The sequence below is a fragment of the Perognathus longimembris genome, chromosome 17, assembly GCF_023159225.1.
Source record: "Perognathus longimembris pacificus isolate PPM17 chromosome 17, ASM2315922v1, whole genome shotgun sequence".
Lineage (NCBI taxonomy): Eukaryota > Metazoa > Chordata > Mammalia > Rodentia > Heteromyidae > Perognathus > Perognathus longimembris.
In genome coordinates, this window is record NC_063177.1 from 10236705 (window position 1) to 10250597 (window position 13893).

Genomic DNA, 13893 nt, shown 5'->3' on the forward strand with positions numbered 1-13893 from the left:
CAAGGCCCATAATATTCAAGACTTCAGACCTCAAGATTAAAGAGCAAATTCTGAATTCAGCCAAAGCGAAGAAAGAAATTTTCTACAATGGGAAGAGGATTCGAATAACATCCGACTTATCCACACAAACTTACCAAGCACGAAGTGAGTGGAAGAACACCATCCAAGTAATTCAGGCTAACAATATGCAACCTCGGATCAAATATCCAGCAAAACTGGAGTTCACATTCGAAGGGAAAACCAGATCTTTCCACACCAGAGAGGAGCTAAAGGAGTATGTGAATAAAAAACCAGCCCTACAGCGAATTCTAAGAGGGGAGCCCCACCCAACAGAGATCGTACAAGACACACAGACAGAAACAGAAAGAAACTACAATAGCCAAAGTCCAACAGAAAGAACAGCTCACTAAAGACAAGGAAAAAAAAAAAGAGGAAAAAACAGCCCAACAAGAAAATGGAAGGAGAAAAAACACCCTTATCCTTGATCTCTTTAAATATAAATGGTTTAAACTCCCTGATAAAGAGGAGCAGACTGGCAGGATGGATCCGCAAACAAAAAGTTGACATCTGCTGCCTACAAGAGACCCACCTTACAGCAAGAGGCAAAAACAGGCTTCGAATGAAAGGATGGAGCAAGATCTACCAAGCAAACGCACCTACCAAAACGGCAGGTGTTGTCATCCTGATCTCAGACAAGCTGGACATTTCATTAAAATCAACTCAAAAAGACAAAGAAGGACACTACATATTAATACAAGGAAAAATCCAGAATCAAGACATCACGGTGATAAATGTATACTCACCGAACAAAAGAGGCCCTAATGTGAAGCAAATTCTCACAGAATTACAGAACAAGATAGATTCAACCACAATCATAGTGGGTGACCTTAATACCCCACTCTCTCCAAGAGACAGATCCAACACCCAGAGGATTAGCAAGGGAGCTGAGGACCTAAGTAACACCATATCCCAAATGGATCTGACAGACCTATACAGAATCTTCCACCCTACAGAGACCCAATACACCTTCTTTTCAACAGCCCATGGATCATATTCCAAAATAGACCACGTCATAGCCCACACAAAGAACCTCAGCAACTACAAAAGTATTAACATCATCCCATGTATTATATCTGATCACAGTGGATTAAAGGTAACCCTCAACAACAAAGGATACCACAGAGGCTATATACACTCTTGGAGGCTAAACCCCACACTGCTATCCAACACTTGGGCCACAGACCAAATTAAAGATGGAATCAACGAATTCATAAGCCACAATGACTATGACAACACATCACAAAGGAACCTATGGGCCACAGCTAAGGCAGTACTGAGGGGCAAGATCATTGCCCTCAGCACTCACATTAAAAGAATGGAAGCAGAGCAGGTGAATAACCTCAGGATGAAACTAAAACAACTGGAGAAACAAGAAATGACAGAATCTAAAACGACTAGGAGGGGAGAGATCACAAAGATTAAAGAAGAGATAAATCTGATTGAAAAGAGAAAGACCATTCAACAAATAAGTAAGACTAAAAGCTGTTTCTTTGAGAAAATAAATAAAATTGACAGACCCCTCGCAAGACTTACAAAAAAAGAGAAGAGATTCATATACGTAAAATCAAGGACTCCACCGGAAAAATTACAAGTACACACGATATTCAAACAATCATAAGGAGCTATTTCCAAAACCTCTACTAAGCAAAAAATAATTTTACAGAAATGGATCAATTCTTAGAGAAGTACAAACTGCCCAAACTGAACCAAGAAGAACTAAATCAACTAAATAAACCAATAACTTACAGTGAGATACAGGAGGTAATCAAGAACCTCCCAACAAAGAAAAGCCCAGGCCCAGATGGATTCACCAACGAATTCTACAAAACCTTTAGTAATGAACTAATACCAATACTCCTCAAACTCTTTCGCAAAATAGAAACAGAGGGAGAAATCCCAAACTCATTCTACGAAGCTAATACCCATACTCATTCCCAAACCAGGCAAAGACCCAACAGAAAAAGAGAACTACAGACCAATATCACTAATGAACACAGACGCAAAGCTCCTCAATAAAATATTAGCTAACAGGATCCAGAAACTGATCAAGAAAATCATACATCATGACCAAGTAGGCTTCATCCCACAGTCACAGGATGGTTCAATATCCGTAAATCAATCAACGTAATTCACCACATAAACAGATCTAAAATTAAGAATTACATTGTCATCTCAGTCGATGCCCAAAAAGCCTTTGACAAAATACAACATCCATACCTATTAAAAGCTTTGGAGAGAACAGGAATAGATGGGACATTTCTCAAAACAATAAAAGCCATATATAACAGACCAACTGCTAATATCATATTAAATGGAGAGAAACTTAAATCATTCCCCCTAAACTCAGGAACAAGACAAGGATGCCCACTCTCCCCACTTCTTTTCAACATAGTGCTGGAATCCCTAGCCATAGCAGTAAGGCTAGAGGAGGACATCAAAGGGATCCACATCGGCAAGGAAGAAATCAAGTTAGCCCTATTCGCAGACGACATGATCTTATACCTGAAGGACCCAAAAAACTCAGTCCTCAAACTTCTACACCTAATAAACCAATTTGGCAAAGTAGCAGGATACAAAATCAGTCCACAAAAGTCAGCTTTTCTGTACACCAGCAATATACAAACAGAAAAGGAAATTATGGAAACAATTCCATTTACAGTAGCGAAAAGAAGAATAAAGTACCTAGGGATCAACTTAACCGAGGACGTGACGGACCTATTTAATGAAAACTATAAAAATCTAATAAGAGAAATCAAAAAAGACACAAGGAGATGGAAAGACCTCCCATGCTCATGGGTAGGCAGAATCAATATAGTGAAAATGGCCACATTGCCCAAATTGTTATACAAATTCAATGCAATACCTATCAAAATCCCAGCCACATTCTTCACTGAAATAGAGAAAGTAATCCATAAATTCATATGGAACAGCAAAAAACCTAGAATAGCCAAAGCAATTCTAGGCAAAAAAAGCAGTGCAGGAGGTATCACAATACCAGACTTCAAGCTCTACTACAAGGCCATCATAACAAAAACAGCATGGTATTGGTATAAAAACAGATCGGAAGACCAATGGATTAGAATTGAAGATCCAGAAATAAAACCGCACTCTTACATCCAGCTGATATTCGACAAAGGAGCTAAAGACATACAATGGAATAAACATAGCCTCTTCAACTACTGGTGCTGGGAGAACTGGGCAGCCATATGCAGAAAACTCAAAGTAGACCCAAGCCTATCACCATGCACCAAGATCAACTCAAAATGGATCAAGGACCTCACTGTCAGACCTGAGTCCTTGAAACTACCAAAGGACAGAGTAGGAAAGATTCTAGAACTTATAGGCACAGGAAGGAACTTCCTGAATATAGTCCCAGGGGCACAACAAATAGGGGAAAGACTCGACAAATAGGACTACTACAAATTAAAAAGTTTCTGCACAGCTAAGGACATAGCCACCAAAATAGAAAGACAGCCAACGATATGGGAAAGGATATTTACCAGCACAGCAACAGACAAAGGCCTGATATCTGTCATCTACAGAGAACTAAAAAAACTAAGTCCCTCCAAGCCCAATAAACCTATTAGGAAATGGGCAAAGGAGCTAAAGAGAGACTTCACAAGAGAAGATACAAAAATGGCAAAGAAACACATGAGGAGATGCTCAACATCCCTGGTAATAAAGGAAATGCAAATAAAAACAACCCTGAGATACCACCTCACCTCAGTTAGAATGGCCTATACTCTGAACCCAGGCAACAACAAATGCTGGAGGGAGTGCGGGGAAAGAGGAACCCTTCTCCATTGTTGGTGGGAGTGCAAATTAGTCCAACTACTTTGGAGAACAGTATGGAGGTTTCTCAAAAAGCTCAATACAGACCTACCCTATGACCCAGCCATACCACTCCTAGGCATCTATCCTAAACAGCAAGTCCCAAGATATCAAAAAGACATTTGTACTTCCATGTTTATCGCGGCACAATTCACAATAGCCTAAGTATGGAAACAACCCAGATGCCCCTCCACAGACGAGTGAATCCAAAAAATATGGTACTTATACACAATGGAATACTACATAGTGATTAGGAATGTTGAAATATTGTTATTTGCAGGGAAATGGTCAGAACTCGAACAAATAATGTTGAGCGAGACAAGCCTAGAACACAGAAAACAAAGGGGCATGATCTCCCTGATGTATGACTGTTAACAAAGGGAGACGGAGAGACAGTAGAGACCAAGTCTGTGAAACCAAAAATTGCTTGTCAAATAGTATTCCCCACAGGATTGGGGCAGCCACCCAACAGTATGTAACTAAAACCAAACAATTACTCAACATATAAAGGTCAAAAATTGACCTCTTAGGGGAATACAATAGCTCAAAAGCTATGTATGTACGTTCATATAAGACTACTGTCGACATATTGTCTAATATCGACATTACATTTAAAGCCCTAGGCGAACTTTCTTGGGCATGGCCATGTGGGTACTGTATATGTTCTTGATACATTGTATATTGTATATATGTCTACCTGACCTAGAGAAGGGATAGAAAAACAGGGCGTAAGATATCACAAGAAATGTACACACTGCCCTACTATGTAACTGTACCCTTTTTGCACAACACCTTGTCAAAAAATTTGTGTTCAATTAATAAATAAATTAAATTAAAAAAATAAAAAACAAAACAAAAAAAAAACCCAAAAAAAGTGCTTCAGATTAAATGTAAGAGCCAGACACCAATGGCTCATACCTGTTATCCTAGTTACTCAGGAGACTGAGAACTGAGGATTGCAATTTAAAGCCAACCCAGGCAGGAAAGTCCTGAAACTCCAATAAACTACCAAAAAGCTGGAAATGGAGCTGTGGCTCCAGTGGTAGAGTGAGCAATAGAAGCTCAGGGACAGTGCCTCGGCCCTGAGTTCGAGCCCCAAAATTGGCACAGAAAGAAAAAATAGAAAAGGAAAAATAGATTAAATGCAAGGCCTCTATTGTTCATACAAAACATGCACGCTTTTTTTGAGTATACCCTAACCTTAACTATTTTTGATAGAAATCTTTCTAAAATACATTTTTTACATTCTCTTATTACAAAAAACTGAATAAGTGTGCCTTTTACATTTTCTGATGCCTTTCCTGTTGGCCTTTTTTTTTTTTTTTAGACTGCATAGGCCACATTGTCCTATAACTTGTGATCCTTCTGCCTCTGCCTCCTAAGCATATAGGACCATACCAGGCTTGTCTCTCTCTTTCTTTCTTTTTTTTTTTTTTTTTTGTCTTTTCTTTTGCTTGGTACTGGAGATTGAACCCAGGACATTACAGTTGATAGGCAAGTTCTTTGCTACTGAGGTACATCCCAGCAGCCCTTGTCTCCTTTTTTGATGTGAAGGGTTTTGTGGGTGTTTTTTTAGTCAGTTGTGGGGCTTGATTCTGGGCCTAGGAGCTTTCCATGAGCTTTTCAGCTCAAGGCTAGTGCTCTACCACTTAAGCCTTGAGTCACAGCACCACTTCCGGTTTTCTGGTGGTTAATTGGAGATAAGGGCCTCATGGACTTTACTGAGTGGGCTGGCCTTGAGCCGCAGGCTGGCTTTGAACTACAATCCTCAGATCTCAGCCTCCTGAGTAGCTAGGATTACAGGCGTGAGCCACCAGCACCCAAGCTGATGTGAAGTTTTTTTTTTTCTTCAGCTTATGTACCCACTGGGTGGATTTCCTTTAATGTCATCAAAACATTTCAGTTTCTAGAAATTCCCACATAATTGTTTCTATGGGGAGCAAAAATAAATGCATAATTATAAGAAATTTTTGGTTTTAAATTGTATTATTAAGTATGATCTAAAATATCTTTTAGCAAAAGTTAGATATAAAATGTTTATTTTGCCAGTCCTTGAACTCAGGCACTGCCCCTGAGCTTCTTTTGCTCAAGGCTAGCATTCTACCACTTGAGCCACCGCACCACTTCTGGCTTTTTCTGTTTATGTGGTGTTGAGGAATGGATCCCAGAATGTCATGTATACGAGGCAAGCACTCTACCACTAGGCCATATTCCCAGCCTGATCTGAAGTCTTTTAAAGTCAGTAGCCCTGACCAGACAAGCCATTCTCTTCCCAAGGTTTCCCAAGGCTTTCTATGAGACAGTGATAGATTAATCCCAGCTAATTGGCTACCTGGAATTTATTGAGTACAACTGCTGCTTCCACCCATCTAAGTAGAATGCCTTAATACACACACACACACACACACACACACACACACACGCACATGTATGCATACCCGCACGCACACATACATATAGTATATAGTATGGACTGGTTGTGGTGGTACTGGGAATTGAACTCAGGGTCTTGTACTTGCTAGGAAGATGTTTTATCCTTGAGCTACTGGTTCAGGACCATGTCTCAGAAAAAAAAAAGTTGTCTCCAGTGCTAATAGGATTAGAAAGAGATGAAAAGGCTGGGCACTAACCTCTTTGAGCTACAGTACCACTTCAGGCTTTCTGGTGGTTGATTGGAGATAAGCGTCTGATGGACTTTCCTGCCCAGGCTGGCTTTGAACAGTGATCTTCAGATCTTAGCCTCCTGAGTAGCTAGGATTACATGTGTGAGCCATCAGCACCTGGCTTATTGCATCTTAAAAAAGGGGAGGGGGGAACGTGTTATTTGCAAGAATCCATCCTATAGACCTTGGCAGATGAGGACTAGCCTGCATAAAGTAACTATGAGCTCCAAACAAGCTCTCAAGATAACTTAAATATGTGTCTTCATCGAAGTTATCCAGATAAATGTCAAGTTAGGGTGAATTTAATTTGGAAGCTATTTAATTGAAACCTTGATAAGACTGTATAGGCATTCGATGGTGATGACTGGAGGGTCTGAGACCAGCAGTTGTTTCCATCCGGCTAGATGGAATGCTTCAAAACATTTGTTGTGGAAAAGTTCCTCTTCTGTTTTATTGATTTTTGGTAGCACTGTGGTTTGAACTCATGGCTTTGTGTTTTCTAGGCAGATACTCTATCACTTTAAGCTATGAAGCCATTCTTTATTAGTATGAGGACCCCAGATACCTCCACCTACTCCCACCTACCCTCCCTTCCACCTCAGCCCCATCTGCCTGTTCCATCCTCTCACTGTCACAAGGGGGCCAGCATGCCCAACTCTCCCCCACAACCTGCTGACCCCAGCCTCAGTTTCCCCAAGGGTCAAGGGTGGCAGAGGGGCAGCACTGCGGGGAGCTGTGGAGACGTTCCAGGGCTTTGGGAAGGCTGGGAGTTGTGCTTACCTTTCATAGGTCCTGTGGCTGCCGAAGACGGTGGTGGGTGACAGCGGCGTGGTGTCATCTCCAAAGCCCACAGTACACTCACCCCCTTTTTCTTTAGTTATTTTTCAGGTAGCTCTTTTGTTGTTTGCTTAGGCCAGCCTCTACTATGGTCCTCTTTCCCTCATCCTCTAGTGTATCTAGTACCACAGTGGTGAGCCACCACATCTGGCTAACATTGGTAAACATAGGTCCTAATAACTTTTTTGCATGATCCTTCTGAAACTGGGATTACAGGTGTGAACTATTGTGCCCAGCCTCTTCATTATTTTTGCTCTTTTGTTATTCTTGTACTTTTTTTTAAAACAAATATGATTTTTTGTATAGTAAGCATTTTTATGTCTTAAGTGATAAATGGGCCTTTAATCATACAAGAAACATAATTTTTTATTTAATTTATTAATTAATTGAATACAAATTTTTTGAGAAGGTGTTGTGCAAAAAGGGTACAGTTACATAGTAGGGCAGTGTGTACATTTTTTGTGATATCTTACACCCTGTTTTTCTTTCCCTTCTCTAGGACAGGTAGACATATATACAATATACAATGTTTCAAGAACATATACAGTATCCACGTGGCCAAGCCCATGAAAATTCGCCTAGGGCTTTAAATGTAATGTCGATATTAGACAATATGTCGACAGTAGTCTTATATGAACGTACATACATACCTTTTGAGCTATTGTATTCCACTGAGAGGTCAAATTTTTTTTTTTTTTTTGGCCAGTCCTGGGGCTTGGACTCAGGGCCTGAGCACTGTCCCTGGCTTCTTCTTGCTCAAGGCTAGCACTCTGCCACTTGAGCCACAGCGCCACTTCTGGCCATTTTCTGTATATGTGGTGCTGGGGAATCGAACCCAGGGCCTCATGTATACGAGGCAAGCACTCTTGCCACTAGGCCATATCCCCAGCCCTGAGAGGTCAATTTTTGACCTTTATATGTTGAGTAGTTGTTTGGTTTTAGTTACATACTGTTGTGCTGCCCCAATCCTGTGGGAAATACCATTTGACAAGCAGTTTTTGGTTTCACAGACCTGGTCTCTCCTGTCTCTCCATCTCCCTTTCTTAACAGTCATATATTAGGGAGATAACGCCCCTTTGTTTTCTGTGTTCTAGGCTTGTCTCGCTCAACATTATTTGTTCAAGTTCTGACCATTTCCCTGCGAATACCAATATTTTACCATTTCTAATCGCTATGTAGTATTCCATTGTGTATAGGTACCATATTTTTTGGATCCATTCATCTGTAGAGGAGCATCTGGGTTGTTTCCATATTTTGGCTATTGTGAATTGCGCAGCAATAAACATGCATGTGCAGATGTCTTTTTGATATCCTGAGACCTGTTGTTCAGGATAGATGCCTAGGAGTGGTATGGCTGGGTCATAGGGTAGGTCTATATTGAGCTTTTTGAGAAACCTCCATACTGTTCTCCAAAGTGGTTGTACTAATTTGCACTCCCACCGACAATGGAGAAGGGTTCCTCTTTCCCCGCACCCCCTCCAGCATTTGTTGTTGCCTGGGTTCAGAGTATAGGCCATTCTAACTGGAGTGAGGTGGTAGCTCAGGGTTGTTTTTATTTGCATTTCCTTTACTGCCAGGGATGTTGAACATTTCCTCATATGTTTCTTTGCCATTTTTATATTTTCTCTTGTGAAGTCTCTCTTTAGCTCCTTTGCCCATTTCCTAATAGGTTTATTGGGCTTGGAGGGGGTTAGTTTTTTGAGTTCTCTGTAGATGACAGATATTAGGCCTTTGTCTGTTGCTGTGCTGGTAAAGATCCTTTCCCATATGGTTGGCTGTCTTTCTGAAGAAACATTATTTTTGAGTCTTTGTCATCCTTCAAGTTGAACTTTACCCATTTATTTTTATTGTTGTTCATGGGTTTGAGACAGAATCATACTGTGTAACCCACTGAGTAGTTTAGGCTGGCCTTAGATTTACAATCCTCCTACCTTGGTTTCCCTATTGCTGGGATTATAGCTGTGCACCATAATACCACATCTTGCTTTTGTCTGTTTGGTTAGGTTTTGTCTGTTTTTGTTTTTTTTACCTTTTTTTTTTTTCTGTTCTTTGCCATGCTGGATCTTAAACCAATGGAATGTGCATGTTGGACCAGTGTGCCACTGAGCCTCCCCACCCCCAGCTCCTTACAAGCATTTTTAATATGAAATTGCAGCCTGTCACATTGCTTAAATCTGAATCCATCCATGTATTTATGGGGCCAGTATCAGCTACTCTTTGTTAGTATTTGACAAACTCAATATTTTTTATGCTACTGGGGTTTGTACTTATAGCAAGCACTTTGCCACTTGAGCTATGACTCTAAGCCTGGTATTCTTAAACAGGAAAGGAGTATTGAAGGTATGAAGCTGCATAGATGATTACAGGTGATCAACAATTGAACAAGGAAGCCTTTTAAAGTAGAGTATGTAACTCCATCACAAGTTTCTTTTTTATTTTCAATTTTGTTATTGTCAAAGTGATTTACAGAGGGTTTACAGTTACATACATAAGGTAGTGAGTACATTTCTTGACAAACATGTTACCTCTTCCCTCATTTTTCCCCACCTTCCCTTCTCCCCATCCATCACAGGTTTCTTCTTGTAGGTATTGTAAAAGAGATTCTTTTCTATGCATCCAGTTATCCTTCTTTGTCTGTATTCATTAGCTACTGCCTTTTAAAGAAGTGTTGGCCAGAATAGTTTGCCCTGTGTGTTGAATCATTTATTGTTTTTGTTTGTTTCTTTTCAAGGAGATCTCTTTGCTTCCACATTCCTCATTAAGAACGGGGCCCTTGTCAATGCTGCTACATTGGGGGCCCATGAGACACCATTGCACCTTGTGGCATTGTACAGTCCAAAAAAGCACTCAGCAGGTGTGATGTCTGAGATGGCTCAGATTGCAGAGGCCCTCTTGCAGGCTGGCGCCAACCCCAACATGCAGGACAGCAAAGGCAGGTGAGTTGTGGTGTGATAGACAATGCCCTTACTACTGACCCCAGAAGGGTACATTATAGTGGCACCTAGTTATCAGACTGCGAACTTCTTGTTATAAACTGGATGTTTATTGAAGCCACAAATATGTATTCGTCATGTAAATGAGTGTCATGACTAAACTAGAGGGATTTAGGGGAAAGATTCTATCTTTTAAATCTGAAGTCTTTGGATGTCTAAGCAGTTTCTGCCACCTCCTAGTTAAAAGGAACCAGGGGCTGGGAATATGGCCTAGTGGCAAGAGCGCTTGTCTCATATACATGAGGCCCTGGGTTCGATTCCTCAGCACCACATATATAGAAAAGGCCAGAAGTGGCGCTGTGGTTCAAGTGGCAGAGTGCTAGCCTTGAGCAAAAAGAAGCCAGGGACAGTGCTCAGGCCCTGAGTCCAAGCCCCAGGACTGGCAAAAAAAATGAACCAAACTGGTGAACCTAGTCAATTATTCCAAGGGGACCTTATTTACCATTTCTTAGAGTTACTTGGATAGTTTGACAAAGAGGGGCAGCACACTAAGGCAATTGTTTTACATCTGTGAATCTAGTTAAATACTCCCCCTCTTTTGGGGAGAGTGTTGCTGCTGGTCCTGGGACTTGAACTTAGGACCTCAATGCTATTCCTGAGTTTTTTTGCTCAAATGTAGCACTCTACCACTTTATCTACAGATTCACTTCCAGCTTTTTGCTCGTTAATAAGAATCACAAATACTTTCCTGGTTGGCCTGGCTTTAAACCAAGATCCTCATATCTCAGCCTCTTGAGTAGCTAGGATTACAAGGATGAGCCATGGGTGTGGTGCTGAAAATTCTCTATTTTACATTCAGTTCTGCCCTATAAATTCTCCTACCTGAGACAGCTCATTGTCTTTACAGCTTGGTACTTCCTACTATAGCCCACCCTTCACATATTTGCCCCTTCTGCAAAGGTGTATTGAGAATTCCTTGTGGTTCGGACTCTCCAAGAGGACCACCTGTCTTTGGGGCAGTAGCATAGACGAGCACTGAAGAACAGTTAAATTCCCTACATTATCACCACCCAACCCACAGGACCCATTTATAATCCTTGCAGCCGGTATTTTACACCTTTAAATACCTCAAAAATGGGCTGGGAATGTGGCTTAGTGGTACAGTGCTTGCCTTGCATACATGAAGCCCTGGGTTCAATTCCTCAGCACCACATGCACAGGAAAAGCAGAAGTGGTACTGTGGCTCAAGCGGTAGAGTGCTAGCCTTGAGCAAAAGAGCTCAGAGACGATGCCTCAAGCCCTATGACTGACCCCCCCCCCACCCAAATTAAACAGTATCAGTGAATTTGTATGATGGATAAAGTAAGATGGATCTGCACGAATGCCTCACAATGTGGTAAATAACATTATTCCTCCCAAGTAATTGCATCCTTTATTTTCTCTGTTGCTTTCTTTTTTACTTTCTTTTTTTAAATTTAATTAATTTATTAATTGAACACAATTTTTTTTGACAAGGTGTTGTGCAAAAAGGGTACAGTTACATAGTAGGGCAGTGTGTACATTTCTTGTGATCTGTTGCTTTTTATTTTTCCTTCCAACTGCATTAAACTCTGTCAGTCTGTTCCTCTGAGCTGGGTGTCAGGCCAGGGCCTGACTCTGCAGTGGAGTCTCTGCAGTAGCATTCTCCTTCATTGCTCTTGAGTGACAAATATACATAGTGAAAGGGTTAAATGCTACTTTCATCAGTTCTTGCCTGTTACTTTGTGTGTGTCCCTGCAAAAATTATGCAAAAGGAAGGAAAAGTTTATTTTCAGAATTAGCATGAGATATAAAAAGAAAACAAAATATGTATTTGTGCAGCTAGTCTTGATGGCACATGTCTATAATCCTAGCACTCAGGAATCTGAGGCAGGAATATCTCATGTTCAAGACCAGCCTCAGCTAATATATTAGTAAGCCTTTGTATCAAAGTGTGTGTGTGTGTGTGTGTGTGTGTGTGTGTGTGTGTGTGTGTGTGTGTGTGTGTGTGTGTGTGTGTATGGGCCTTGAACTCTCATTTGGCTTTTTCCACTCAAGGCTGGTGCTTTACATTTGAGCCATACCTGTGCTTCTGGCTTTTCTTGCCCAGGCTGGCTTTGAACTCTGATCTTTAGATCTCAGTCTGCTTAGTAGCTAGGATTACAGGAGTGAGCTGCTGGCACTTTGCTTACAGAATATTTTATATCTTTTTTTTTTTTTTTTTTTTTTTTTTTTTTTGCCAGTCCTGGGGATGGAAATCAGGGTGTGAGCACTGTCCCTGGATTCTTTTTGCTCAAGGCTAGAACTCTACTACTTGAGCCACTTCTGGCCTTTTCTTTTTTCTTTTGGCCAGTCCTGGGACCTGGGCTCAGGGCCTGAGCACTGTCCCTGGCTTCTTTTTTGCTCAAGGCTAACACTCTGCCACTTGAGCCACAGCGCCCCTTCTGGCCATTTTCTGTATATGTGGTGCTGGGGAATCGAACCCAGGGCCTCATGTATACGAGGCAAGCACTCTTGCCACTAGGCCATATCCCCAGCCCCACTTCTGGCCTTTTCTATATATGTGGTGCTGAGGAATCGAACCCAGGCCCTCATGTATACAAGGCAAGCACTCTACCACTAGGCCATATTCCCAGCCCCCCTCTTTTTTTTTTTTTTTTTTTTCCAGTCCTGTGGCTTGGACTGAGGGTTTGTGCACTGTCGCTGGCTTCTTTTTGCTCAAGACTAGCACTCTAGCACTTGAGCCATAGCGCTACGTCTGGCTTTTTCTGTTTATGTGGTGCTGAGGAATTGAACCTAGGGCTTCATGCATGCTAGGCAAGCACTGTACCGCTAAGCCACATTCCCAGCCCCATCTTTCTTTTCTTTTTTCTTTTTTTTTTTTAAATTGATTCTTGGGGCTAGGAATGTGACTTAGTAGTAGAGTGCTTGCCTAGCATGCATGAAGCCCTGGGTTTGATTCCTCAGTACCACATAAACAGAAAAAGCCAGAGGTGGTCCTGTGGCTCAAGTCTGGTAGAGTGCTAGCCTTGAGCAAAAAGAAGCCAGGGACTATGCTCTGGCCCTGAGTCCAAGCCCCAGGACTGGGGGGTGGGGGGTGGGGAAGGTTCTTGTCTTTTTTGGGGCACTGAATGATTGACCATATTAGGCAAATCCATTTTGATTCTTGGATATGGTTTTGGAAACGATTATTGAAATGTGGGTGGTTTGCAGATGGGGATCCTGCCTAAGGATTCCACTCAACTCCTGTTGTGAGTAGCTCTGAATTGGTCTGTCCTGTATTGATACCTCTTTTTATTCTGCAGGACTCCATTGCACTTATCCATCATGGCCAGGAATGAATATGTGTTCAATCAGCTGCTGCAGTGTAAACAGTACGTAGGGCGACATGGAGAAACGAAAAAGCAGTTGTGAGGGTGGGATTGTGAGTGAAAAATTCTTTTAAAATGTCTTCTAGTGTTATAAATCTTAATAAGTAAAAATAAAAATGTGTCATTCACAAAGTTAGAGAGACTGTGAGGCTGTCAGCAGAACAGAGTGTCTGAAGATTC

At 41.4% G+C, this 13893-nt stretch overlaps 1 protein-coding gene across 3 annotated transcripts in view; it reads left to right on the forward strand.

Moving 5' to 3' along the window:
- Ankfy1 (ankyrin repeat and FYVE domain containing 1) overlaps nt 1–13893 on the forward strand; it is a 93033-nt gene that overhangs the window by 56905 nt on the left and 22235 nt on the right. For all 3 annotated transcript variants that reach the window (XM_048366638.1, XM_048366639.1, XM_048366640.1), the window contains exons 8-9: nt 10123–10327; nt 13648–13716. In XM_048366638.1, the coding sequence (XP_048222595.1) occupies nt 10123–10327; nt 13648–13716 (274 nt within the window). The remainder of the gene's footprint in view (nt 1–10122; nt 10328–13647; nt 13717–13893) is intronic.